General features: G+C 40.8%; 1 protein-coding gene across 1 annotated transcript in view; it reads right to left on the bottom strand.

Moving 5' to 3' along the window:
• gsg1l (gsg1-like) overlaps positions 1 to 26,197 on the bottom strand; it is a 101,220-nt gene that overhangs the window by 51,788 nt on the left and 23,235 nt on the right. The window contains exon 2 of the mRNA XM_030058977.1: positions 15,168 to 15,215. Within this exon, the coding sequence (XP_029914837.1) occupies positions 15,168 to 15,215 (48 nt within the window). The remainder of the gene's footprint in view (positions 1 to 15,167; positions 15,216 to 26,197) is intronic.

The following is a 26,197-nucleotide window of genomic DNA, read 5'->3' as shown; positions in this document are numbered from 1 at the left end:
CATATGTTGTGCTACGGTCTGTGAAGGCACCATGAACCTGCCGCTGCTCTACACCACATAGCACTCTGGGAGTGGACTCAGCTGTTTCTATTCAGTTGGAAAACCATAGGGAGCCAGACATTACGTACAAAGCCATGGGGCCTAGCTTCCTTAATATACAGCCCCTGCAACCAATCAAATTCTCTTGATTTCTTTCAAAGACACGGGCAAAAAGACAATGTGCAAATTAGCAAAAAATGGCCTAAGCATTTGCAAAGAAAAAAAAAGTAAAAAAGATTACCTGAAAATAATCAAGAAATAATTTTTTCTGACTTTTCATGACAAAAAAAACAAACAAACAAACAAACAAAAAACAGTCACGTTAGGGGCAGAGCTCTGTGTTCATAGAATGCAGAAGTCCTGTCCCATGATAGTCATGAACAGTGTGCCTTATTTCTCTTAGTAACACTAATTAATTAACTAATTAACACTAATTATTCATGTAATGCTGCCATTTCAAGGTGGTCATGTTGTTGTTGTTGTTGTTGTTGTTTTTTTTTTTTTTTTGAAAAACAAAACATGGCCAGCTGTCCAGCACCAGACTGCAGGTATCATTAGCATGAGCAGTGTTATGTTAATGATACACAAAGCACTGCCACATCACTTGATTGGCTGTGGGATTTGTGACATACCAAATCTAGCTCTCCTGGTACGTCTGAGTCTCAGATTTTAGGCACGTGCACACACACCTCTATCTTCACGTGCACACACACCTCTATCTTCACGTGCACACACACCTCTATCTTCACGTGCACACACACCTCTATCTTCAGTAGAGGACTGTGAAAACACCTTTCTAGTGGCAAAGAGTCAAGGTCATTTTAGGGGTCATCATCATAAGAAAAGCACATTTTTGAATGGAGGAAGTCTCTGAGTACACTTAATACCAGATAGTTCAGGATTTTTACTTAAGTCATGTTGGGTAACTTTCACTTTAATTTAGTAGTTTCTGAACAAGGTATCTCACTTATGTAGATTTTTGAATACATTTTACACCACTGGTGGCGAGTTTACATCATTTAAGTCACATCCACACAGTGAAGTTGATGCATACATTCAAAAAATACTATCCCGAAATGCTTTCCCTGAAATGTATCATGACTGCAATTGTTGGCAGTAATGCAATGCTATGCAGGGTTTCATTGAAAATGGAGTAAAATAATCCTGAATGGATCAGCCTTCGATAAAGTAGCACCCGAGAAATGCTGTCTACCTTGGCTGCAGCCTAGGCATAAGAAGCAATTAGAGTCTGTGGTCCTTCAGTTTTACAATTAGCGATTTCTCACAGGGAAACATGAAATGGCGAGAGGGAACAAGAGAGGGAGGGAGCAAAATTGTGGAAAAGTTAGGAAGAGAGGTAGAGTTGAACTGAATTATTAAATTTTTGCTATATTACTGCTAATAACACAGACAGACAATAGTACTTGAATTTTTACTATACTGCTTTGGAAATAGTTTCTTTTCTGGACTATTTCATTTCCATCATTTAATAAGAATCTGAATCAATATTTTAACCAAGTTAATGTGCCTGACATTCTGGAAACCTGCCTGTGAGGTTTTGGTGACGTGTGCTCACTGTGCACCGATTAGCCAAACTTCCACTGCACGTGCTGCACTCTGCCTGTGCTGAAAGTAGACCTGGTTTCAGGTGGCGAGCTTTGAGCGCACCTCGGTAAAGCCTTTTGGCATGAAACTGTCACTGCGCCAAGCTGAATCTGTCAACACCTCCCCCTGCTGCAACACCTCTCCCATCTCAGCGCACCTCTGTCTGACACATTCGGTGTATTTGCACAAAGTATCGGTATCGGATCGGTATCGCCGATACGGGCCTGAATTTTACTCAGTATCGGATCGGAAAGGAAATCAGTGGTATCGAACATCACTACTGTCCATCATATAAGTGATGGCCAACACTGAGTGGAGAAGATCTGGATCCACTTTTTAAGAGAACACCATAATCATTCTGACAAATTAGTCTAAGCCAGTGGTTTTCGACCTGTGTGGCCTCAGGGTCCACATTAACCCCTATTCATTACGCCATAGTGCAGCAAACCCCAAATTATTTCATGTCCTATTAATCCTCTGAGCACTGAATTAAATTCTTCATTTTTCTAGAAATATTAAAAAAAAAAAAAAAAAACATGGACCATGAAGAGGGAAACACTCTGGACAGGTCGCAGGTCCATCACAGGGCAGACAAACACTTTCATGCACACATTCACAGGGCAATTTTAGCACCTCCCATTCACCTGTCTTACCTGTCTTTGGACTGCGGGAGGAAGCCAGAGCTCCCAGCGGAAACCCATGCAGACACGGGGAGAACATGCAAGCTCCACACAGAAAGGACCCCAGCTGGGAATCAAACCCAGGACCTTCTTGCTTTGACACTGCACGCATAAAAAAGCGACCCTTACGAATAAGCAGTTTGGAAAATGAATGAATGAATAAACAAACATAAAAAACAAAGGTCTAGCACAATGGGCAGTGGCCCTACATGCCATGGCTCACTCAAAATTGACCTGCAGTCCATTTGTGGACATGAAGCCACCAACTGAGAACCTCTGGTCTAAGCTGCTCTCTCTGTGCCTGCTGCTTGTCTTGTTTCCTGTTAGCTGCCTGTTTAATTTCCAAAAGGTCGATGGAAACAATCTCCAAGGGTATAAAATGCCTGTAAGGGAAACTCAAAATGCAAAATATTGACAAAAATAATTTTTCCCCCTGTTATTTTCTGTCTTATTGAATATGTATCAGTGGATTGTATGAACCACACTTTCATTAATTTGAAGACAGTGAATAAAACATGATTTGAGTGGCTTGGCCAGGAGCCAGGAGAACAGTGATAACAGGAAGGCAAGAGCTCATCAGACGAAGCAATGACTTGTCTAGAGTGCCTCATTTCAGATGGATATAATTACAACTTTAATTACCGTGTGTGCATTTTCATTTGTGAGTGCGTGTGTGTATACTTAAGTGTGTCAGATGAAGTTTAATGTAGGCTATTTGTGTATGTAATGCATTTTTGCAGTTTTCTGGACGGGATGTAATTTAAATTGGAATTTCCCCTTGTGGGATTAATAAAGTGTACTTACTTACTTACTTAATTTTGACATTAAGTCAAGAACCTTCACTTGATCATATTTACCCATGGGGACCTTCACACAGAAGATTATTGTTGTTATTGTTTTAGCATTTAATTGTAGAACTGTCTACATTGCACATGGAGAAATAGAGAAATAGAGAGAGTGTAAAACCAAAGATTACAATAGTGAGTTTATACATTCTCTTATTTTGAGGATTTCTAGTGAATTAAATAACAGGGAAATTAATTCATTCCTCATTTCCCTGGTGACCCTTGGAACCTTCTCAAGGCCTCCTGGGGTGGTCCCTTAACCCCTGTTTGAGAATCACTGACATTTTGGCAAATCAATCACTGTTGAATGATGGGAGCATTTATCACAGTTTCAACTCTAAATGCTCTAGTATGAGGGATTTTCAAATTTGTCATGCACACATATTCACAGTGCCACCTGTAATATTTCTGTAATATTCCTACAGTAACCCAGTTGTGTCTATAGGGAAAAATAAATTAGGCATATGTAGTTCTAAGCAGTTTGCTTATTTACACAATGAAAATTATGTCAATGAATTTTTATTGCACAGAGCCTATAAATTAAAATGTTAATAATAATCCAATAAAGTATAGCCGTATCTCCCTCCAGTATATCCTCTGCTTGTGCAGCTAACTATCTCGCACTGTAACATGAAATGTGAATCTGGAACAGGAGCTGATGCTTTGCTTAATGCAAGAGGTTATGCCATCATGTTTCATCTGTCGCCTTCATTCCCTCAAGCTCTCTTGGAAAAAATTCCGTGATTGCAAAGTTTAAAACAGTCTTCTTTATGACTTGAAAAACTGACTGGGTGTCAGTTTGGGAACTTAAACATGTCTTGTCATTTAAGAAAGAAATTTATGACGTTGCCTTGGTGCAAAAGAGGTTGTGTGATGAATCGATCAGTGAATCAATCAGACTATATAGCACCTTTCATACAAATACGTGCCACACATAGTGCTTCACACAGTAAAAAATATAAATAAATAAAAACAAATGAAATAAAGAAAAAAGAATAAATACAGCAGCTCAGGAAACGCTATCATTAATTTGCAATGAGGAAACACCAGAGGCAGGATTAAGATATTAAGAATAAAAGGTAAACAAAGAGACAAATAAATATTTAATGAGTAAATAAAAACTCCAAACAGTAGATAAAAAGTAACTGAACGGTTAAGAGTGCAAGATAGAATAATAAAATACTAAAAGAGGGGACATGTACAGAAGTGAGTAAAACCAGAAAATTAAAGGTTAAGGCCGGATTATGGTTCTGCGGACACTCGACACAACGCACACGCAGTTGCCACGCAGATGGTGTGTGCCCAATATACCTCTGCGTTAAACACGAAGCAACTCTCCGCCAAAACGCTATGGGGCGCGTTTTTTTTCTGCAGACCTACTTAGACTCTATGGCGTATGGTCGGTGCTCTTCTTGTTGTGCTGGCAGCGCCATTTTTAAAAGGAACAGCAGTAGATCCAGATCCAGCATGATCCAAACTCTCCAAACAATTTGAAATCAATTTGCTAAGGGCTGTTCAGTCCCTGTACAACCGGAGCAGGAGCTTGGTTCACATTGCCAGCAATAAGTCGGACCTGTTCCCCGTGCATGTTGGACTCCAGCAGGGCTGCCCTTCATCACCGGTTCTGTTCATAGTCTTTATGGACAGAATTTCTAGACGCAGCCGGGGGCCAGAGGGAGTCCTGTTTGGGAGTCACAGGATTTCATCACTGCTTTTTGCGGATGATGTTGTCCTGTTGGCTCCTTCGAAGTAGGACCTTCAGCAGGCACTGGGGCGGTTCGCAGCCGAGTGTGAAGCGGCAGGGATGAGAATCAGCACCTCAAAGTCCGAGGCCATGGTTCTCGACCGGAAAAAGGTGGCATGGCCTCTCCGGGTTGGTGGAGAAGTCCTGCCTCAAGTGGAGGAGTTTAAGTATCTCAGGGTCTTGTTCACGAGTGAGGGAAGGATGGAGCGTGGGATCGACAGGCGGATCGGTGCAGCCTCCGCAGTGATGCAGTCGGTGTACTGATCCGTCATGGTGAAGAAGGAGCTGAGCCGAAAGGCGAAGCTCTCGATTTACCAGTCGATCTACGTTCCTACCCTCACCTATGGTCATGAGCTTTGGGTAATGACCAAAAGGACAAGATTGCGGATACATGTGGCCGAAATGAGTTTCCTTCGCAGGGTGGCCGGGCGCTCCCTTAGAGATAGGGTGAGGAGCTCGGTCACTCGGGAGGAGCTCGGAGTAGAGCCGCTGCTCCTCCGCATCGAGGAGGAGCAGCACAAAATCACAAAAGGGGGTAAAATATTTGCAGGAGTGTTACATAAGCCTGACTGGTTATTAGTCTATCTGAGCTTAGCCAGGTTAGCACAAACCCACAACTGCTCTTCTTTTATGGTGGCTCTTTTGAAGGTGCTTTGCTCTGATTACAGTATAGCAACACAATGGGTTATACCGGTATTGCAGTCAAATCAGAAATCTCTACTGTAGCCTGGAATGTGTTTTATTGTGCCAGGACATAAAAATTAAGAAAGGCAGCCACCTACAAGTTTTACATGAAAGAAAAATGCTCCATATTGTCAAATCATATTTAAGAGGCTGCCTAAAATTCTTTTGAGGGGATCTCATGTTTTATTTAGATGAGCTGAGCTCCCCACCGTTTGCCCTGCAGTTTGCACTCTGTTTTGCCCTAAGGGGCCTAATACAATATGGTATGCACAGGAACATTCAAATGGTGAGATTAAAACATTGTTACAATTTCTTGTAAATTAAATTATATTTAAATTATTATATTCCTATTATATATTCCTTATTTGCTGAGGAACCCCCTGGAAGCCCTTGAGGGACCCTTGAGGGTCCCCAAACCCCACTTTGAAAACCACTGCTACAGTAGTTATTTAATCCTCTGTGATGCATTGTAAGCCAGCATTGCTCTGTCTGTTTCATGGATAGTGTGAACTGACTCATCATCATGTCCAACACATTGCTCTGTATTAAACCCTGAGCACGTAGCAAACAAGCGGTGTATTCTGGTGTATGAAAACACTGTAGGCTTGACGAGCACATATGCCTCAAAGGAGAGGAGATTAACATATTGTATCCTTGTGTCTTGACCAAGGTCACCACACTAGTTTACACAATACATCATGTTGTCCAGTGCTGCCCTCCATGATATGGGGGACTAAACCTGACTCACTGACTCATTTGGAAATAAATACATAAATGAATAAATAAATGAAATGCTTGGAAACTTAGGGAAATACATTTAAAAATGTGTAAATTATTTTATTCAACATTATTTGATCGTTTTCTATCAATTCATGATTTATTTTTTCTCAGCAGGTTTTTCTATTTCCTACAACTGAATTTATTTTCCAGCAGAATTTACAGTATTGTGAGGTGTGGCCTTATTTATTTTTCCTTTAATATGCAAATTACAGGGATGTCAATCAAACCCTTATGGGTTGCTCCACACAAAGGCCAACCTCAACTCAACTCAGCTCAACTTTATTTATAGAGCACTTTAAAAACAACCACAGCTGAAAACAAAGTGCTGTACATAAATAACCATAAAGACATAAAAAAAACACTAAAAACCATGAAACAAATAAAAATAAAAACAGTAAAAACGAATAAAACAAGAGCAAAGGCTCATGCTGGGTTGAAAGCCAAGGAATAAAAATGGCTTTTAAGACTAGTTTTAAAAATGGACAGTGAAGAGGCTTGTCTAATGTGCCAAGGCAGGTCGTTCCCTAATTTGGGGACAGCAACTGAAAAGGCTCTGTCCCCTCTGAGCTTCTGCTTCGACCTCGATGCCTCCAGGAGCAGCTGGTCAGCTGACCTGAGGCACCGCGTGGGAGTGTAGGGTTGAAGCAGCTCAGAGAGGTAAGGTGGGGCGAGACCGTTTAAAGGTTTAAAAACAAATAAAAGAATCTTAAAATGAACTTTAAAATGCAGGAGCAGCCAGTGGAGGGAGGCCAGAATGGGCATTATGTACTCCCTCTTACGAGCTCCGGTTAAAAGACGAGCAGCCCCATTCTGAACTAGCTGGAGACATGCAAGGGAGGACTGGCTGAAAGCTGATAAATAAACTATTTATTTCAACATATTTTCCAAGTAAAAGACTATATGGCAAACAATTTGTTGCACATATTGGTTCATCAGGCTTGCTCTAAGGGGGCTGTAATTGGCAGATGCATAAGCCTAAATTCACAGTCTTATAAATGGTTGCCCTAGACATGACTGAATTACTATTAGAATATTACAGGTGACAGCAGTGTGCCCACCACAACCACCTTTGTCTCTTTTTGTGGAAATAATGCCTGTAAAAACAAATATAAAAACCTAAATGTGTGTGTGTGTGTGTGTGTGTGTGTGTGTGTGTGTGTGTGTGTGTGTGTGTGTGTGTGTCTGTGTGTGTGTGCATGCAGTCTGAATGTCTACCCAGAGATTTTGAAGAACATCTGGATCCACAGATGAAGATTAATAAAGTTAATTAAAAATGTTCAAAAGCATTTAAACTACTTCTCATAAATAAACATTTTATAATGGTTAGTGGAAAATAGCAGCATAAAGAGATACAATTTCATTTCCATATAAATCAATAATAGCATATCAGAGCAAATATTATGATTATGTGCTGAAGCAGGTAAACACCATGTTGTGTTCCATGTCAAAACCTGGATAAGCTTTTAATCCCCGGTATGGGAAACCTGGATAAAATTCCTGGGATATTACAATGTTACTCAGGATTCTGATACATCTAAACATGCTCTCCTGTCTGTCTTTCATATTATTATGGGTATTATGGGATCATACTCAGGCCCCTATCTTGCACCAGAGTCCCTAAACCCGTTATTTGGGGATTTAGCATTGTGTAAGAGGTGTTCCCCTGCAAAAGTTGCTATCTTGCGCACCTGACGTTATCCGTAAAACACCTGCGCTACCCACTATATTATGCATATGTGTGGTTTGGGCGTTACGGCAATTAAACCAATCAGTGTGCCAGGTGCCGGGGCAGGATGCGCTATCCTAAATCCGCAAACCGAAAGCCGTGATGGAGAGAGGGAGGTAGATCTTCTCAGGGGTTCTACTGAGGCTAAAGCAAGGTGGCTTTTTATATATACATTATATATTATATTATAGACGAATTAATTCAGGAGGTGGAGCTGCATGTGCACGTCAACGTGTCCAAGTAAACTAATTTATTGACAAGGTAGATTGGGCAAATAAAATATTAAGAATAAAAATATAGCACAGCTGCTGGCTTATGATAAAACAATAAAACACACTGCCGTATTGCGTAAGTGTCCAAGTTAAAACAGTCTTTCCTCTAATCAGTCTGTATGAATAATATACTCAGTCCATTCCGACAGCGTCCCGGTATCAATCCGACCGCGTGCGTGGCGTGGCTCTGTTGGGGCGTGCATTGAAGCCGCCTGGGCGCTCTCTTGTAAAAGCCCAAATGGGACAGCGGGTGGTCCTGAGCACCCACTATCCGCTTTCCCTAAAGTGTGTGCTCAAGATAGCAATTGTAGGGAAAGCGCATAAACACGCCCACGGACACACCTCCAGGCGCAAATAACAGAGTCGGCATAATGTATAGCGGGTAGTGTGGGCGCAAGATACCATTTAGGGATAGTGGAAGCTGCTAAATGCGCAATTCACGGGTAGCAGGTAGTGGCAACGGGTAGCAAGTGGCACAAGATAGGGCCCATAGTCTCATGGAGGTTATCAAAACATGATGATGAGCTGTGGTAATTCCAGTTCCTGTCACATTTGGAGAAAAGATGGAGCTTAACTGTATCTGACGTCACTGTGGCAGTGATGATTGATTTGATGGCAGAAGGTATTGCAGGGTCATAGTGTCATAGTTTTATCCTCAAGAAATATTGTATCTCGTTACGTGAAATGTTGGTTTCAAAAGGCTTCAAGTGAAGGTGTTCGGCCTTACCACATAACCACAAAAATAAGGATCTTAAATCAAATTGTCTCGCAATTTGACATCGTTGTTGTCAGTAGTCTTCAGTCCAAGTGCTATTATCAACTTTAGCAGGATGTTATCCATGAGAAAAATTACTTTTTTGCCTCATCATTTTAGACTGGTAATTAAAATCGTACATTTTAATCAGGATTAACATAATTATTCTGTTAACAATTTTCCATGTGTCCCTGAAATCATCAGCCTACTGGCTTGTAGTAGTTCTGCCTAAACAAGCCTACTCCTGCAACATCACATACAGGAAGTCAATTCAAGGCCTGCAGAAAACATCTGCTGCACTGCCATCTAGGTGTTGTGATACAGCTGCTGGTACTTAGTGCTACATCACTGATTGGGTGTAGCCAGAAGTTAGTCTGGTTGGAGATCTCTCAGGGAGTCCTCAGCAAAATGAGCGATAGTTTAAATGGATTTCACAAGCCTTTAAAGACATGAACATATCCAGCATCACTGATCTGACCTTTAAATAATATAATCATTTTAATCAATATAGTTTGTTTTTCCAGTAATTTTTTGGGGGCAAATTTTCTGTTAATTCCCCTGTAATTTTCCCCTAATTTTTGAGTAATTTTTTTCTAACTTTTTTTTAATCTTCCAGAAATTTTCTTGGGCTTCAAAGAGTTAATAATTTAAGTAACTAGAAATTGTTACGATACAAAAAAGGATGAATGATTATTTTAACATGGTGTCCATGTTCAAGATTGGCAGTAAAACAATTTAATACTATAATACAACTCCATGATGACAGATATTTCTGACTCCACCATCCATCCAATTATCATATCCAACCATGCATCAATCAGTTTCATAATGCACAAAAAAACAGAAGCAAAAATCAAATCTACCCTAACCCAAATCTGGTAAATACTCAGCAAATCAACTCAAACGTAATAAGGAAAAAAACACTCATCACAACAATTAAAGACTCAACAGGGAACATCACCAACGACTCGCAAACCATAAACAACATCTTCAGACAATACTACTGTGAATTACACAATGACAACAACAACAAAAATTTAGCAGCAACAGAAAAATTCCTGGACGGCATCACATTACCCTCACTAACAAAAGATCAAGCAGACATACAAGACACCCCATTAACATCAATAGAATATGAAAAAGCACTAAAAACAATGTCAAATAACAAAGCCCCTGGACTGGATGGACTCCCTACGGAATTTTACAAACACTTCTGGCAAACATTATCACCACTATTCACCAAAATGGCAGATGAAATCAAGAAAAATAAATCTATCCCCTACCATATGAATACTGCACTTATCTCATTATTACTCAAAACAAACAAAGATCCAACCCACAGCTCAAGTTACAGGCCCATTTCTTTAATAAACACAGATATTAAATAATCAGCACTAAAAAGCTAACCCAGATCAAACAGGATTAATTAAAGGCAGACACTCATCAAATAACACACGCCGTCTCTTCAACCTGATAAATATATCCCAACAAAATAATTCAAAAACAATTCTCTCACTAGACGCCAAAAAAGCATTTGACAAGATAAACTGGACATTTCTCATAAAAACTCTGGAAAAATTTGGTTTTAGACATACCGTGGATTAAAACATTCTACATCAAACCAAAAGCAGCAATCATGACTAACAACCACATCTCAACAAACTTCACACTGCACAGAGGCACAAGACAAGGATGCCCACTCTCACCTTCACTATTTGCACTTTTCATTGAACCATCAGCAGCAGCAATACATCAAAACAACAACATCACAGGCATCCGCACTAATAACATAACACATAAAATCACCCTGTATGCAGATGATATACTTTTATTTATACAGAACTCAAACAAATCAATAAAAGAACTTATCAAAACCATCGACACATACTCCAAGATCTCAGATTACACAATTAACTGGAACAAATCCACCACCCTAGCACTAAATTGAGACAGCTCTCATGCAACATCACAAATCCCTCACTTACCACCCTCTACTGGCAATCTCACATATTTAGGCATAAAATTTTCCACCAAGCTGTCAGAGTTGTTCCACCTGAACTTCACTCCGCTTCTAAAAACAATACAAGACAACTTAAACCGATGGATGACACTACCACTCTCAATTATAGGACGCATAGCCACAATCAAGATGATGATATTACCAAAAATCAACTACTTATTTACAATGATCCCTATCAAACCTACAGCAAAATGGTTTAACACACTGGACTCACTAATAACAACATTTTATTGGAACAATAAAAAACCCAGAATAAAACTTACCTCACTGCAACAATCCAAACATCAAGGAGGTTTAGAAGCACCAAATTTCCATCACTACTACTTAGCAAATCAGTTACAACACCTCATTAAATGGATCCACGCAACCCATCAACACCACCCATGGATCGACATAGAACAAACAGAATGCCAAGACATATCAATTACAGACCTACCATTTGTCAATGACATAATCAAACACCACAACTGCTTCAAAAACATTGCAATCGCCACAACTCTGACAGCTTGGTGGAAAATCAATAAAATAAAAAACACCACATTTTTACCCACCACCCAAACACCCATATGGAACAACCCAGACCTCACTGCAAACAAATCACCTCTAATAAACACCAAATGGAAAGAAAAAGGAATCACACACCTACACCACATCTTTGACCGTAATACCCTATTATCATTCCAACAACTCATTGACATATATAGCATTGAAAAACAACAATTTTTACAATATATCCAATTAAAAAATACAATTAAGACACATCTAGAACAACTGCCACTATTGGACAGCATCAACAAAATCTCAAAATCAAACAAACCACTCTCAAAACTGTTTAGATTTATATCCTGATACACATCATATTCCAATGAACAAATGGGAAAAAGATCTCAACATCAACACCGATAACCAATTCTGGAATAACATCTGCAATAACATCTTCAGTATGTCCAGGAACACCAACATTACACTAATACAATACACGGTTATCCACAGAACACACATTACACAGCACAAAATGCATTTAATGGGATTACCTGGTTCAGACATATGCACTCATTGCACACTCAATACAACAGATGACTATCTCCATGCACTCTGGCTCTGTCCACCAATTCAACATTTCTGGAAAGAAGTAACCACCACACTGTCCCAATTCATTGGCTGCAACATCCCACTATCTCCCTCCATATGCATACTCGGCAATCTAGATTCACTTAACACAGTCAAAACAAATCATAACACCCCTGCTTGTAGCCCTAACTATCGCCAAGAAAACAATACTACTAAACTGGAAAAGCAGAAAAAAGGTCAAATGGCTCGATCTATTAACACAACACATATCAATTGAAAAACAGTCAGCCTTACAAAAACACCAAACCGAACTATTCAATAACATACAGTACAGGCCAAAAGTTTGGACACACCTTCTCATTCAATACGTTTTCTTTATTTTCATGACTATTTACATTGTAGATTCTCACTGAAGGAATCAAAACTATGAATGAACACATGTGGAGTTATGTACTTAACAAAAAAAGGTGAAATAACTGAAAACATGTTTTATATTCTAGTTTCTTCAAAATAGCCACCCTTTGCTCTGATTACTGCTTTGCACACTGTTGGCATTCTCTCGATGAGCTTCAAGAGGTAGTCACCTGAAATGGTTTTCACTTCACAGGTGTGCCTTATCAGGGTTAATTAGTGCAATTTCTTGCTTTATCAATGGGGTTGGGACCATCAGTTGTGTTGTGCAGAAGTCAGGTTACTACACAGCCGACAGCCCTATTGGACAACTGTTAAAATTCATATTATGGCAAGAACCAATCAGCTAACTAAAGAAAAACGAGTGGCCATCATTACTTTAAGAAATGAAGGTCAGTCAGTCCGGAAAATTGCAAAAACTTTAAATGTGTCCCCAAGTGGAGTCGCAAAAACCATCAAGCGCTACAACGAAACTGGCACACATGAGGACCGACCCAGGAAAGGAAGACCAAGAGTCACCTCTGCTTCTGAGGACAAGTTCATCCGAGTCACCAGCCTCAGAAATCGCAAGTTAACAGCAGCTCAGATCAGAGACCAGATAAATGCCACACAGAGTTCTAGCAGCAGACCCATCTCTAGAACAACTGTTAAGAGGCCTTCATGGTCAAATAGCTGCTAGGAAACCACTGCTAAGGAGAGGCAACAAGCAGAAGAGATTTGTTTGGGCCAAGAAACACAAGGAATGGACATTAGACCAGTGGAAATCTGTGCTTTGGTCTGATGAGTCCAAATTTGAGATCTTTGGTTCCAACCGCCGTGTCTTTGTGAGACGCAGAAAAGGTGAACGGATGGATTCCACATGCCTGGTTCCCACTGTGAAGCATGGAGGAGGAGGTGTGATGGTGTGGGGGTGTTTTGCTGGTGACACTGTTGGCGATTTATTCAAAATTGAAGGCACACTGAACCAGCATGGCTACCACAGCATCCTGCAGCGACATGCCATCCCATCCGGTTTGCGTTTAGTTGGACGATAATTTACTTTTCAACATCTCCAGGCTGTTTAAGGGCTATTTGACCAAGAAGGAGAGTGATGGAGTGCTGTGGCAGATGACCTGGCCTCCACAGTCACTGGACCTGAACCCGATCGAGATGGTTTGGGGTGAGCTGGACCGCAGAGTGAAGGCAAAGGGGCCAACAAGTGCTAAACACCTCTGGGAACTCCTTCAAGAGTGTTGGAAAACCATTTCAGGTGACTACCTCTTGAAGCTCATCGAGAGAATGCCAAGAGTGTGCAAAGCAGTAATCAGAGCAAAGGGTGGCTATTTTGAAGAAACTAGAATATAAAACATGTTTTCAGTTATTTCACCTTTTTTTTTGTTTGAAAATAATGAAAACGCATTGAATGAGAATGTGTGTCCAAACTTTTGGCCTGTACTGTATACTCAACAAGTCTCAGCTCAGTTCTGTTACCGGTGAGCTGATGCCACACAGGCATGTAGCCGAGGACCGAGGAGGAGGGCAGGAGGAGGAGGGAGGGGGAAAAAAAGGGATTTTAAATGTATGTGCTTGTGGGCATACTGACAGGAGGAACCAGTAACACCAAACAAAACCCATCTTGTAACCCTCCTGAAATTTAAACCCAAACGAATCATGCTACTTGTTTTTTTTTGTTTGTTTGTTTATTTTGTTTTTGTTGTGTTTTGTTTTACCTGTTCTCTGCTCACCTGTTTGTTTCGTGTTTTTGTTCTTTGTTGTTATTGCTACTGTATGTAGGTTTGTTGTTGTTGTTGTCGTTATTAGTTGTATGTATGCACTAAATGGTGAAAAAAAAAATACTAAAATACAAATACAAAGATGTCCTTTCTTCTCTGTGTTTACATCTATTGCACGTCTGTCCGTCCTGGGGAGGGATCCCTCCTCTGTTGCTCCCCTGAGGTTTCTTCCTGTTTTTCTCCCTGTTAAAGGGGTTTTTTAGGGAGTTGTTCCTCATCCGATGTGAGGGTCTAAGGACAGAGGATGTTGTATTTTTCTGTAAAGCCCTTTGAGACAAATTTGTATTTGTGATTCTGGGCTATACAAATAAATAAAATTGAATTGAATTGAATAATCAGGAGTTCCCAAGGCAAAATGGTTTCAAATGGGGCTCCGCTGCTCAATGAATGAAAACCCCTAAATTAAGCCACACTATACTTGCCTCATGGCAATCTGTTGCCTTCATTTTGTTTTCTATAGCAGGTTTTCATACCACATGTGCCTGCATTAATCAAGTCCTACACACCTAAACAAGACTGAGCTTGTTCAAGCCATTAATACCCAGCCACTTTCCTTCTACTGACTCTTCCTCCCCGTAGGCACTGTGAGGCCTGAGAACTGGACCAAGAGAATCCAAAAAAAGAGACTTGAAATGGATAGAGATCCGTAGTAGATTATTTGCAGGGAGGTTCTTTTTTTTCTGCATGGTTTTCTCTTGGCAGGGCGAGCAGGTGGAGGAGCGGCAGGGAGTGGCGAATGATGCCTAATGACAGTCATTACTCACCTCTCTCTGATGCAGGGGCCAGATCGATGAAGCTCCGGCACTTCTCACCTGAGAGAGAGAAGGTGAGGGCAGGAGGGGAGGGGTGGATGGGGTGTTGGGTGGGGTGGGGTGGAGGGAGGGGGGTTGCAGAGGTAAAGAAAAAGCCAGAGAAAAAAGAGGAGAGGAGGTAGGAGAGGAAAGCATGACAGGTGAAATGAAGTGGGAATGAAGCAGAGAGGGATGGATGGGAATGAGGGAGGGAGAAAGAGAGGAAGAAAAAAGAAGGTAGCAGGAATGGAAGGGTGGAGAGGTGCAGTAGATGAGGTGATTAATGAGAAGGAGAAAGAGATGCAACGGGGAAAATGGAAGGTTGGAAATGGGGGAGGAGCACAAAATGGCCATTAGTTTCAGTGTATGAACCCGATGAAATAATACAGGACAAAATGATCTAAATCAGAAAATCCCATTGTGGCTTAGTTCACCTCAGATCTGACCCCTTATTAAAAAGCTGTACAATTATAAACCAATATGTCAGTCTGGCAAACAGGGATCCAGTCAGTCATGAATTTAAGGACCCCCTCCAGATGTATTTTAAAAATCCTTGGAAAAATTCTGTGGTTATTAAATAATTGCTTTACATGTTGATTCTGCAAAACTTAAAATGGCTCGCAACCACGTCTACTCCCTGGTCTTCACTAAGAATATGCAAATTTTCAAGCCCCCCCCAGAGATACTCCAACTCCCCTGATTCATTTTTGAGTGGAGAGAATCTCTTATTACTGATTATATCATATGATATTCTTATGGATACAGGACGGATGGTTCGATTTTTAGAAGTGACTTCTTGCACAGTCACCCAAACTCTGAAATGAGAGGGGAGTAATGGGGCATTGATGTTCAACCATGATATCACAAGGACAACTACAGCGCTGCTCTCCACCCTTTTTGAACTCTCAGTGCCGCTGCACCACAGGTTCATTCAAGCATCAAGTCTCTGCAGGATGCTTCTGGGAAGTGTCTGGTTATGTTTCACCATATACTGAGCCTGACACAATACCCTCCTTGGTCTCATGTGTCACAGAGAGTATGAAAATTAGCAAAAAATGAGAGGAAATAGGGAAGGAAACTAAAATATTGTCATTTGATGTTCCTGTTGATGAAGATGAACAAAAATACATACACAAGCAACCTGTGGAAAAACAGCTGCTGCTTTTGATTGCTCTGTTGTCACAAAGAGAATACCAGACAAGCTCTGCAGAGAGCATGACACAGATGCAGGCCCAACAGCTGTGCTTTCCAATTTTAGACACACTATGGGGTGAGTGTCAATCCAGGTTTTCCACCCAGTCGATGGAGATGACGCTGAAGAAACTAAGTTCAGCACTATAATACATCATTTGAACATGCAACTGTTACAATTGGCCTTATAGTTCGATGCCTCTGGTATTATCCAATGTATCTCAGAGTTCAATGTTTCTTGTATTATCCAATGTATTATATAGTTCAGGACAGCTTGACCGCTAGCAGAAGACAAATAAAGCAGGAGCCAGATGTACTTTCTCTGTCTTGTTAGTTAGGTCTGTTGCATTAGATACATGCCCAGTCAACATTCACACACACAGCATCACACATTCTAGAAACAAGGCATGGACAGTGGTTGGCCTGTCCATGTCTGGGTAACTGGCCAATTATTCTTGGTTGCATGTAAGTCCAACCTCTGTACGGGGCAGGCCCAGCCCAAGAGGATAAATGTGCATCATTTCCTAATATCGGGGGCATTTTTTCTGACAGAGATCCTGCGAGAGCTCTGTCACACTGTGCCTTACTTTATATGTGACCATAATAAATATTTCATCAGAAAATTGAAGATTGACTCCGGTCAGTTCTTGGGCTTTCAACAAAAGAATCGGGTGCTAACACAACGTCAGAGCCAACATGAACACACAGGTGGGAACTGCATCTGAGAGGTCATTCTCAGAGATGCACCATGTAAGGAACTGGATGATGTCAACAATGGGCCAAGAGACACTGTCCTCCCTTAGGTGGTGATTCCACTTGTTTTCTATGGCTTTGAAGGCTGATCATACAAGCATGCTGCAGCAGAGTTGAAAACATCACATTGGTTCTGTGATGCTTTCAGTTGAACTTGGTTCAACGTGAAATTGAAATGCTCCACTCATCAAAATCACTTCAGTGTAAAATTAAAATTGTCAGAATCTAATACGGATGAGGTAGAACATAATCAGCAATGTCTAGAGTGGCAGATCAAGTTACAGTTGATAAGCCACTGTTTTTTTTTTTCTTTGTTTGTTTGTTTGTTTGTTTTTTGTGCAGCCCTATACTGAATGATGAATTTGAGGGGCAATTTTCAAATGAAGCCCTTCACACACAAAGTATTGAACTGTTCCATTAGTTCCACTATAAAATGTGTCCAATGAAGTCAAAAGGGTTTGCAAGCCTTGTAAACTGATAAATTTCACTTTTACTCATCAACACTTAATATCAGTGTTTTTGAATCTCTTCAAAAGCACATGTAGAACCATATGAAGAGTTCATTTCCAAAGAGTTATATGGACATAAATTTAAAAGAAAAAGGGCCCCAACATCCATCAGTTAATATCCTTAAAATATCCACTGTGATATGCAGTTTTATCATTTTATATGCCAAAGTACAGCTTTAACTCTGTGCTGTGAATTATTTTGGAAGCAGGGGTGTCACATGTTTTTTTTATGATGTAAAAGATCAGTTCAAGAGTATGAAAAGAAATTTTTGAGCACCACACCTACGGTATGTCATCTTAACATTTTGGATTTCTAATGAATTCTATCATTAAGATGGTGGTGCCCAAGCTGTGTTTAGCTAATGAGCTCGTCTTTGATGTCTAGACTCAGCGGCTGCTGTGATTTAGGCTATGAACTTGTAACTGCTGATCAAATGTGCTTTTCTCCATAGGGAAGGGAAAGGGCGGGAAAGGGTTAATACAAGGAGAGGATGAAAACCTCGCACCTTGCAACCTGTCATAAAATGAAATCTTATTTTCAGTCTTACAACCATGCTTTTTAAATATGTCCTGCCTCAAGACTGGACCCCCTGCAGTTAGAGAGTTGAATATGAAGGCTAAATCAAAGTGTACACAACCCATCACAGAGTGAACAGAAACCTATCTGATACCAGGAATTATTTTGTGAAATTGAATACAACCATACTAGCGCCAAAGTAAAAGGCACTGTAATGCGTAAGGCTTACACTTAAATCAGAAGTGGGACCAAGTCATTACTTTGCAAGTTACAAGTCCTGGCACTCAAGTCTCAAGTCAAGACAGGTCAGTCCCACCTCAAGTCATAAGTCAAGACCAATAAATCCAAGTCAAGAGTCCCAAAAGTCCCAAATTTTGAAATTCAAGTCCTTAACGAGTTAAATAAAGTTAACTTTATTTAATCTTTTATTTTACCTCTGCCTGCCTATTGCTTATATGCAAATTACTGCACAAGGTCCATTAGTACACCCCATTTCAGCTTACTGGTCTATCTTGACTGTTAATTAATTCAGGCATAAAAAGGTCCTGAAAGGCCAAGGCACCTGTGCATTTAGTCTTTGGTCTTATGATCTAAGCAACAAATGCTTATGGGTCCTTCCATGTCATTTCAACAAATGGACCCCGCACTTGGGTCTCAAAAAATTCTGAAAAATTCACCAGTTGTTCCTTATTTATCCAAGAAGGAGGGGGTACTTTACTATGGAAAAAGCCATTTGGAAGTGAAAACCTGAACTGTATGAATGTGCAGCTGAAGAGATTTGGTGAAAAGCTCATGAAAATGTTGATGTTTTGACATTGCATTTCTGATCCAATGGCCATTATATTTTAGGTTAATAATGAACAAATAAACAATAAATAAGTATAAGACACAAAAGCAAGCTACAGTGGTCTAATTTTGAGGAATTTCAATATTCGCGAGAGGTGAAATAGCCCCATATTTGGGATCAAAAATAAAAATGAAGAACTTGCATAAAGAAAAATTTAAAGCTTTGAACTTTAAATTAAAACAGAGATCAGATTTTTACATTCCCACGTGCAGTTATGGGTCAATGAAAATCTGACACAAAAACCTTTTTTTGGATTTGGAGAAGCTGCCATCCAGATACCAATGCATATATCTGACTAACCATTACTGCTTTGAACAGTCATTGTATGTATCTCAAAGCTCTGAAAAAATCAAGAAGCTGGAACAAATACAAAGTTGTTTTCTGAAGGCCCAAACATGGTCGACCACAAAACCTGTGTAATTTTTTTTTTCATTTTTGAGGGGCTGGCATGCCTACCAGTTATGATGTATGACAGATGTTTTTGTATATTCTGAGAGAGTAGGTCGAGGTGTATTGTACCAAATTTCAGTTTCCTATGTGATGTAGTTCCTGAGATATTGACACCTGAAAATGGAGGAAAAATAAGGATGTGCAAAAATCGCACCAAAATCGACACATACTCCCCTCACTAAATTGGCAGTATCTCAAAAAGTATCCATCCGAGCAAACTAAAATTTTACAGTGTGCCTACTGGATACATAAGGAACAACTGGTGGATTTTTCAAAATTTTTTGAGACCCGAGTGCGTGGGATGTCATGAAAATTTGGTGAAATGACATGGAATGACCCTTATGCAAAAATACAGAAGGACAATGGAAGGGATGTTCCTCCCACTCTTGTGTAGCAAATTGTGCAATCAAAATTTGCAACACGAAACATCTATTACAATGCCACATGTTTTAAGTAGAGGTATTAAAATAAATATTGCTGTTAAAGAGTGACTACCAACAACAACAACAACAACAACAATAATAATAATAAGAAGAAGAAGAAGAAGAAGAAGAATAACTTAGATTTATATAGCACCTTTCAAAACACCCAAGGACGCTTTACAAAACAAAGAACAGATCAGACGAAAACAACAGACAGAAAGAACAAACATCACAAGAAGAGCCATAAGAGAAACTAGCCTAGCTAACAGGGACCAAAGGCCAGAGTGAACAGATGTTTTTTGAGAGATGATTTGAAAGAGTTGAGGGCAGGGGCGTGACGTATCTCGGAGGGGAGGGAGTTCCAGAGGGTGGGGGCAGCAACACTGAAGGCTCTGTCCCCAGAGGTGCATCGGCTGGTGCAAGGGACCACGAGCAGACCCATGCTAGTGGACCAAAGGCTCCGGGATGGAGTGTGATGATGAAGGAGGTCAGATAGGTACCGGGAGGCCAGGGAGTGGAGGGACTTTGTAGGTGATGTGGAATTTCACCGGGAGCCAGTGGAGGTGGATGAGAGTGGGGGTGATGTGCTGCCAGGACTTAGTGTGGGTGAGAACCCTGGCAGCTGAGTTCTGGACGTACTGGAGCCTGTCCAGGGTCTTACTGGTTGCCCCGAACAGGACTCCGTTGCAGTAGTCCAGACGGGTGGTGGTGAAGGCGTGGATGAGGGTCTCAGCAACAGTATCAGTGAGTGATGACCGTAGGCTGGAGATGTTCTTGAGGTGGAAAAAGGCAGATTTGGTGACGGATTTGACATGTGAGTGGAAGGAAAGGGTGGAGTCCAGAATGACACCAAGGCTGGAATGATTAATGGTGACAAACTGTGTCCTGTTGGTGAGATATGATTGAAGCCAGGAGAGGGCAGTACCAGTAAGGCCAATGAGGTCGGAGAGGCGGTTGAGGAGGATGGAATGAGAGACAGGAGGAGAGGTCGAGAAGGATGAGCAGGCTGATATGGCCAGAGTCAGCAGCAATGAGGAGGTCATTGGTGATTTTTATGAGGGCGGTTTCAGTGCTGTGATGGGTTCTGTAGGCGGATTGGAGGGTTTCAAAAAGCTCATGGTTGGACATGTGCTTGTGGAGTGAGGCAGCAACTGCTCTTTCCAGGATTTTGCTGAGGAAAGGAAGGTTGGAGATTGGCCGATAGCTGTTCAAATTGTCAGAGTCCAGACCAGGCTTTTTGAGGATGGGAGTGACAGAGGAGGTTTTGAGAGAGGTGGGTACAGATCCGGAAGTGAAGGAAAGATTGATGATGTCTTCCATGAAGGGGCATATTGTGGGCAGGCAGGCAGGCAAGGGATCCAGGGAGCAGGTAGAGGCCTCAGACTTGGTGACCAGTTTGGTGATGAGGGGAGCATCAACAGGGGTGAAGGAGGAGAGGCAGCACTGGGCACGTTTTGGGGGGAGGAGCAGCCTGAGGCTGGGGTGGGTGAGGGGCAGGCCCAAGTAGCTGGTGGTGGATGGACTCCACTTTGGCCTGAAAGAAGTCCAGGAACCTGGAGCAGAGGTCGGCAGCATCTGGGGGTTGGGGGTCAGCAGGGGGGCGAAGTAGGGGGTTTATGATGGTGAACAGTGTTTTGGGGTGCCTTTCCTGAACACCCTTTCCTTTCCATACATACCTCCACTGTAGCTATTTTCAAATCTCACGTTTCTCACATGAGGAAAAAGGTATGTATAAGTTCAGAGTGGACCTACTGGGGTCAGTCTACAAGTGTGCACAGTAAGCAATGTAAGCAAACAGCCAGTGCAGGCCAAACATTTATGTTTGCATATGCATGCCTTGCATATAACGAGTTACACACGATTGCATGCACACGAGTGCCTCTGTCCCTGTTGCCTTCCCTATCAGGTCCCATCAAGTTTGATTTCCTGTTTTATTTTGTTAAGATTCCCTCACTTCCTGTTTGTGTTTTTCCCAGTGTCTTGACTGCCTGTGTGTGATTGTTCATTGTCTTCACTTGTGTCTCGTTATCCCCTCTCCCTTTGTGTATTTATACCTCCCTCTCCCAATGTGTCTGTCAGATCGTCTGCGTTGTTTGTCACCAGCTTTCTGGCGTTATATCCTCGTGTTTTGTTCCCTCATGCTTGACTTAGTATTTTGATTCCTGGTTTCCCTTTTGCCTGGTGATTTTGTACTTTTGCCTGGTTTGACTGACCTTCTGTGTACCAACCCTTTTTTGGAATAAACCATCATTCGCCACCTGCCTGTCTCAGCTCTGCTCTGTGGGTCCTAGGCCATTCACCTCATCAGTAACAGATACCTAACCTAACCTTAGACACAGCTGATTGGTTTTGGGGATAGGCTATCAAGGTACTGTGTGTGAGAGAGTGTGTGTGTGTGTGGGACACAGAAATGTGAAGTATGTTGTGGGCACCCCCCACCCCGCCACCCCATCACCATTCTCATGTAGTATTTTTCATTATTTGAGTTCATTATTTTGTCTGTTATTTTGATTGTTTGCAATCTCAACTGTAATATTTTAGTGGGTTAATGTACAGTTACCATGAGTAAAACTCACACAGGCACTCTGGGCAGCCAGGTGTCCTCAGCGGTCCTCTAAGCAAGGTGTGTGCGGCTGTGTCATTCAGTAGACAGACAGCCTGCAGCTAGCAGTGAAGTTGCTGATGTGCGTGTGTTTCTGTATTTTCAGGTGAGCAAAAGTGGTAAAAAGATGTATCAAAATAGTGACACGGATGTATAATGAATGTGTACGAGTTATGGATTGGTTGTAATGCAAATACGAGATTTATATCAGAGTTTGCAAGTTAATTAACCACTGTGATGTCGGAGGTAGTGCTTGAACGAATGTTAATAATCCGCAGAAGAAAATAATGTAACCGTCTGTGGCTTACGAAAATAGAAGTTGTGTGAAAGTGCAGAATATTGTGAATGTGAGTTTGTTTTGAGGAATATAAAGGAAATGGATATTTTGTGTTTCTTGCAAGGTTAATAGCGAATGGAAATGCATGTCATTCAGTAGACAGACAGCCTGCAGCTAGCAGCGAAGTTGCTGATGTGCATGTGTTTCTGTATTTTCAGCGCAAAGAAAGAGTAAAGAAACGATAAAAACTGATGCACGCCTGGAAGTCTCTTTATTGTGTCCAAGTGTGCAACATGTGTGTACAGTATGTCCATGTGTTTGAATTAGTAGATGGCTGTAAAGAACTGATCAAAACTTGGTGCGACACAGCAAGTCACAGATCAGTTAGCACACCATAAGCCATAGCTCAGCCTCTGCAGTGTCACATCCAGCAGGCAGGCCCATCCATAATCAAGCTGATCCCCAACGCCCTCCACCCTGCCAACATCCACACCACACACACCTCACTAAGCCCCAAACACCAGATGAAGAGATACACTCTATCTTTGAAAACAGGGGACACTGAATAAAAACTCCTGGTTCCATCATCATGGCTTCAAAAGTTTTGATGAGGAAACAACATATAAGGGGTGATATGGGAGATAAAAAAAAAAAAAAAAGATTAGATTTGATTATTTTAGATTAGATTAACATATAATGATTGCTGAGGTGAAGTTGGTAAACTGATTATTATTTATCTTATCCACCTTTTTAACCGGAGAATATAGTTTACTACTATTTCTGGCTGCGAGCTTATGATGACTGATGGCGATTCTTCAATGATATTGTTGTATTTTTAATTTTGTGAGATAAATTAATCTTAATCTTGTGATAATTTCTTAGAATTATAATAAAAACATGTAAATAGACTAATTTGAAATATTATTTGGGGTTTTTTTTGTTTTTGTTTAAATTTTATTTATTGCTAGTATTTCATCATTTTCTTTCTAATTTTTTTGTGACTTTTTTTTTTTTTTTTTTTTTTTTACCAATTTCTTGCAAATTTTCAGGTCATGCTTGTGAGATGCTGCATTCAGATGAATGTTAATTTTATCAATGAATGAACAATTGTTTAAATTCATTTTTTCTGTCATTAATCTACACTCAGTACCCCATAATGACAAAGTGAAAACAGAATTTTAGAAATTTTTGCAAATTTATTAAAAAGGAAAAACTGAATTATCACATTGATAAAAATATTCAGACCCTTTGCAACAACACTTGAAATTCAGCTCAGGTGCCTCCCATTTCTCTTGGTGGTTACTGAGGTGTTTCTACACCTTGATTAGAGTCCAGCTATGGTAAATTAAATTGATTGGACATGATTTGGAAAGGCACACAGGTCTCTACAGAAGGCCTCACAGCTGACAATGCATATCAGAATAAAAACCAAGCCATGAGGTCAAAGGAACTGCCTGCAGAGCTCAGAGACAGGAGGGTCTGTCTCAATCGAAGGGCTAGATGACTACTAGGTCGCAGCCTACGGTGCCCACGTAGGAGGCGTCTGACGTAGGTGCCGATATCAAGTTTACTGGAACTAAAAGTTTAGTGAATTGGGACGGTGTAGGCTGCGGAGGGTTCCTACGTCATTATTATCGAGGCTTCCCGAAGCGCATTCAAGTGATGCAGCGTAAAATGCCGAAGTAGGTTTCGGAGGTGTGTCAGTGAACACCTGTGCATGAAACAAAACGATGAGCAGCTTCAACGCTCTCAAGATGGACAACTTTGATTCTGTAGTTTTATGTATTTTATTTTATTTTGTCTTAGTGAAGATGCAGGAAATTAAGATAATTGTTACACCTCACCTCAATTGCAACAGACTATCCCAATTAAAGTAATTGTACACATGGCTACATTGTAACGTACCTGATGCGCTGATGGTTGCTATGGAAACATCATGCAAAATGCCTATCTAACTCATCTAACTAAATTTGCATTTATAGGCGTTGTTCAGATACAGTTAACAGCTAAACCGAATCTATGGTGGTAATTATAGGCATGAAAACTTATCAAAACGTCATGATATAAACATTAAGATGGGTTAAACATGCTTAATAATTCCAGCAATGGTGGCTGATCCAGAAATTCAACTAGACCGAAGGGTACTCTGGGAAGTAAACTGTAATGTGGCCGCTAAGCATCGTGGACAAATGCAGCCGACAGATCCAGCCTATTTTTGACTAATTTGCAGGATACACCAGGGACAACTCTATGAATGTCCTAGAGTGGCCCAGCCAGAGCCCTGACTTGAACCCTGTCCAACATCTCTGGAGAAACCTGAAAATGACTGTCTACCGATGATCCCCATCCAACCTGACCGAGCTTGAGAAGATTTACAAAGAAAAATGGCTGAAAATCCTCCAATCCAGGTGTGCAAAGCTTGTTGTGTCATACCCAAAAAGATATGAAGCTGTAATTGCTGCCAAAGGTGCTTCAACTAAGTACTGAGTAAAGGGTCTGAATACTTATGTCAATATGATATTTCAGTTTTTGTCTTTTAAATAAATTTACAAAAAATTCTACAATTCTGTTTTCACTTTGTCATTATAGGGTACTCAGTGTAGATCAATGAGAGAAAAAACATTTAAAAGCAGCATCAGGCTGCAACATAATCAAAGTGAAAAAAGTGAAGGGGGTCTGAATGCACTGTAGTTGTACAATGGTATTACTGTACAGCCTTCCTTCCTTCCTTCCTTCCTTCCTTCCTTCCTTGCTTCCTTCCTCCCTCCCTTCTTTTGTTCATCTCTGTTCCTGTTTGTAGCACTACTGGAAATGTGACAGCGTGTTAGAGGAAAATGGTTGGCATCAAATCACAAAGCCACGCTGATAATGATCAATAGTTGCCATACAGTGTAGAGTGACATTAACCCTACTAAACTATGGTTTGCTTAGTTGTTTTTTCACTAATAGCAAATATTAGTCTTGGTAACACAGGTGAACATTTATATAGTGCACAGTGGGGAGGGAACTGTGTAATTAAAACTGAATGCATGTTTATGTTATGAATTGATGCTATACAAATGAAATTGAATTGAAATTCAATTGAAGTGTATGTCGCTAGTGAACATTTTGGTCCACAGTTATGGTCAGGCCATAGCTTTCATATAATGCATGCAACATGCTCTCTGCCAAACAGTGCAGAAAAATTCAACTCTGGTAGTGTAACTCTCTTCAAAGGTTATGTCTGCAGAGTAGTGAAGTAAGAGAGAGAGGTAGAACTAGATGGATGTGTCCATGCTTCAGTGAGCTGCAGTGAAAATATGCCAAGCCAAAAGGTGAATACAGCAGCTGATTGGACATGAATCTAAAATGTAATTAAACAGTGGCCCAAGTTGTCTGTGACCTGATGATAGGACTAACAGCACAATCAGTATTCTTATACTTTCCTCCCCAACA

Source organism: Myripristis murdjan, chromosome 8 (assembly GCF_902150065.1).
Source record: "Myripristis murdjan chromosome 8, fMyrMur1.1, whole genome shotgun sequence".
NCBI lineage: Eukaryota > Metazoa > Chordata > Actinopteri > Holocentriformes > Holocentridae > Myripristis > Myripristis murdjan.
Note: the sequence above shows the minus strand (reverse complement) of the source record. Positions and strands in the feature narration are given on the sequence as shown.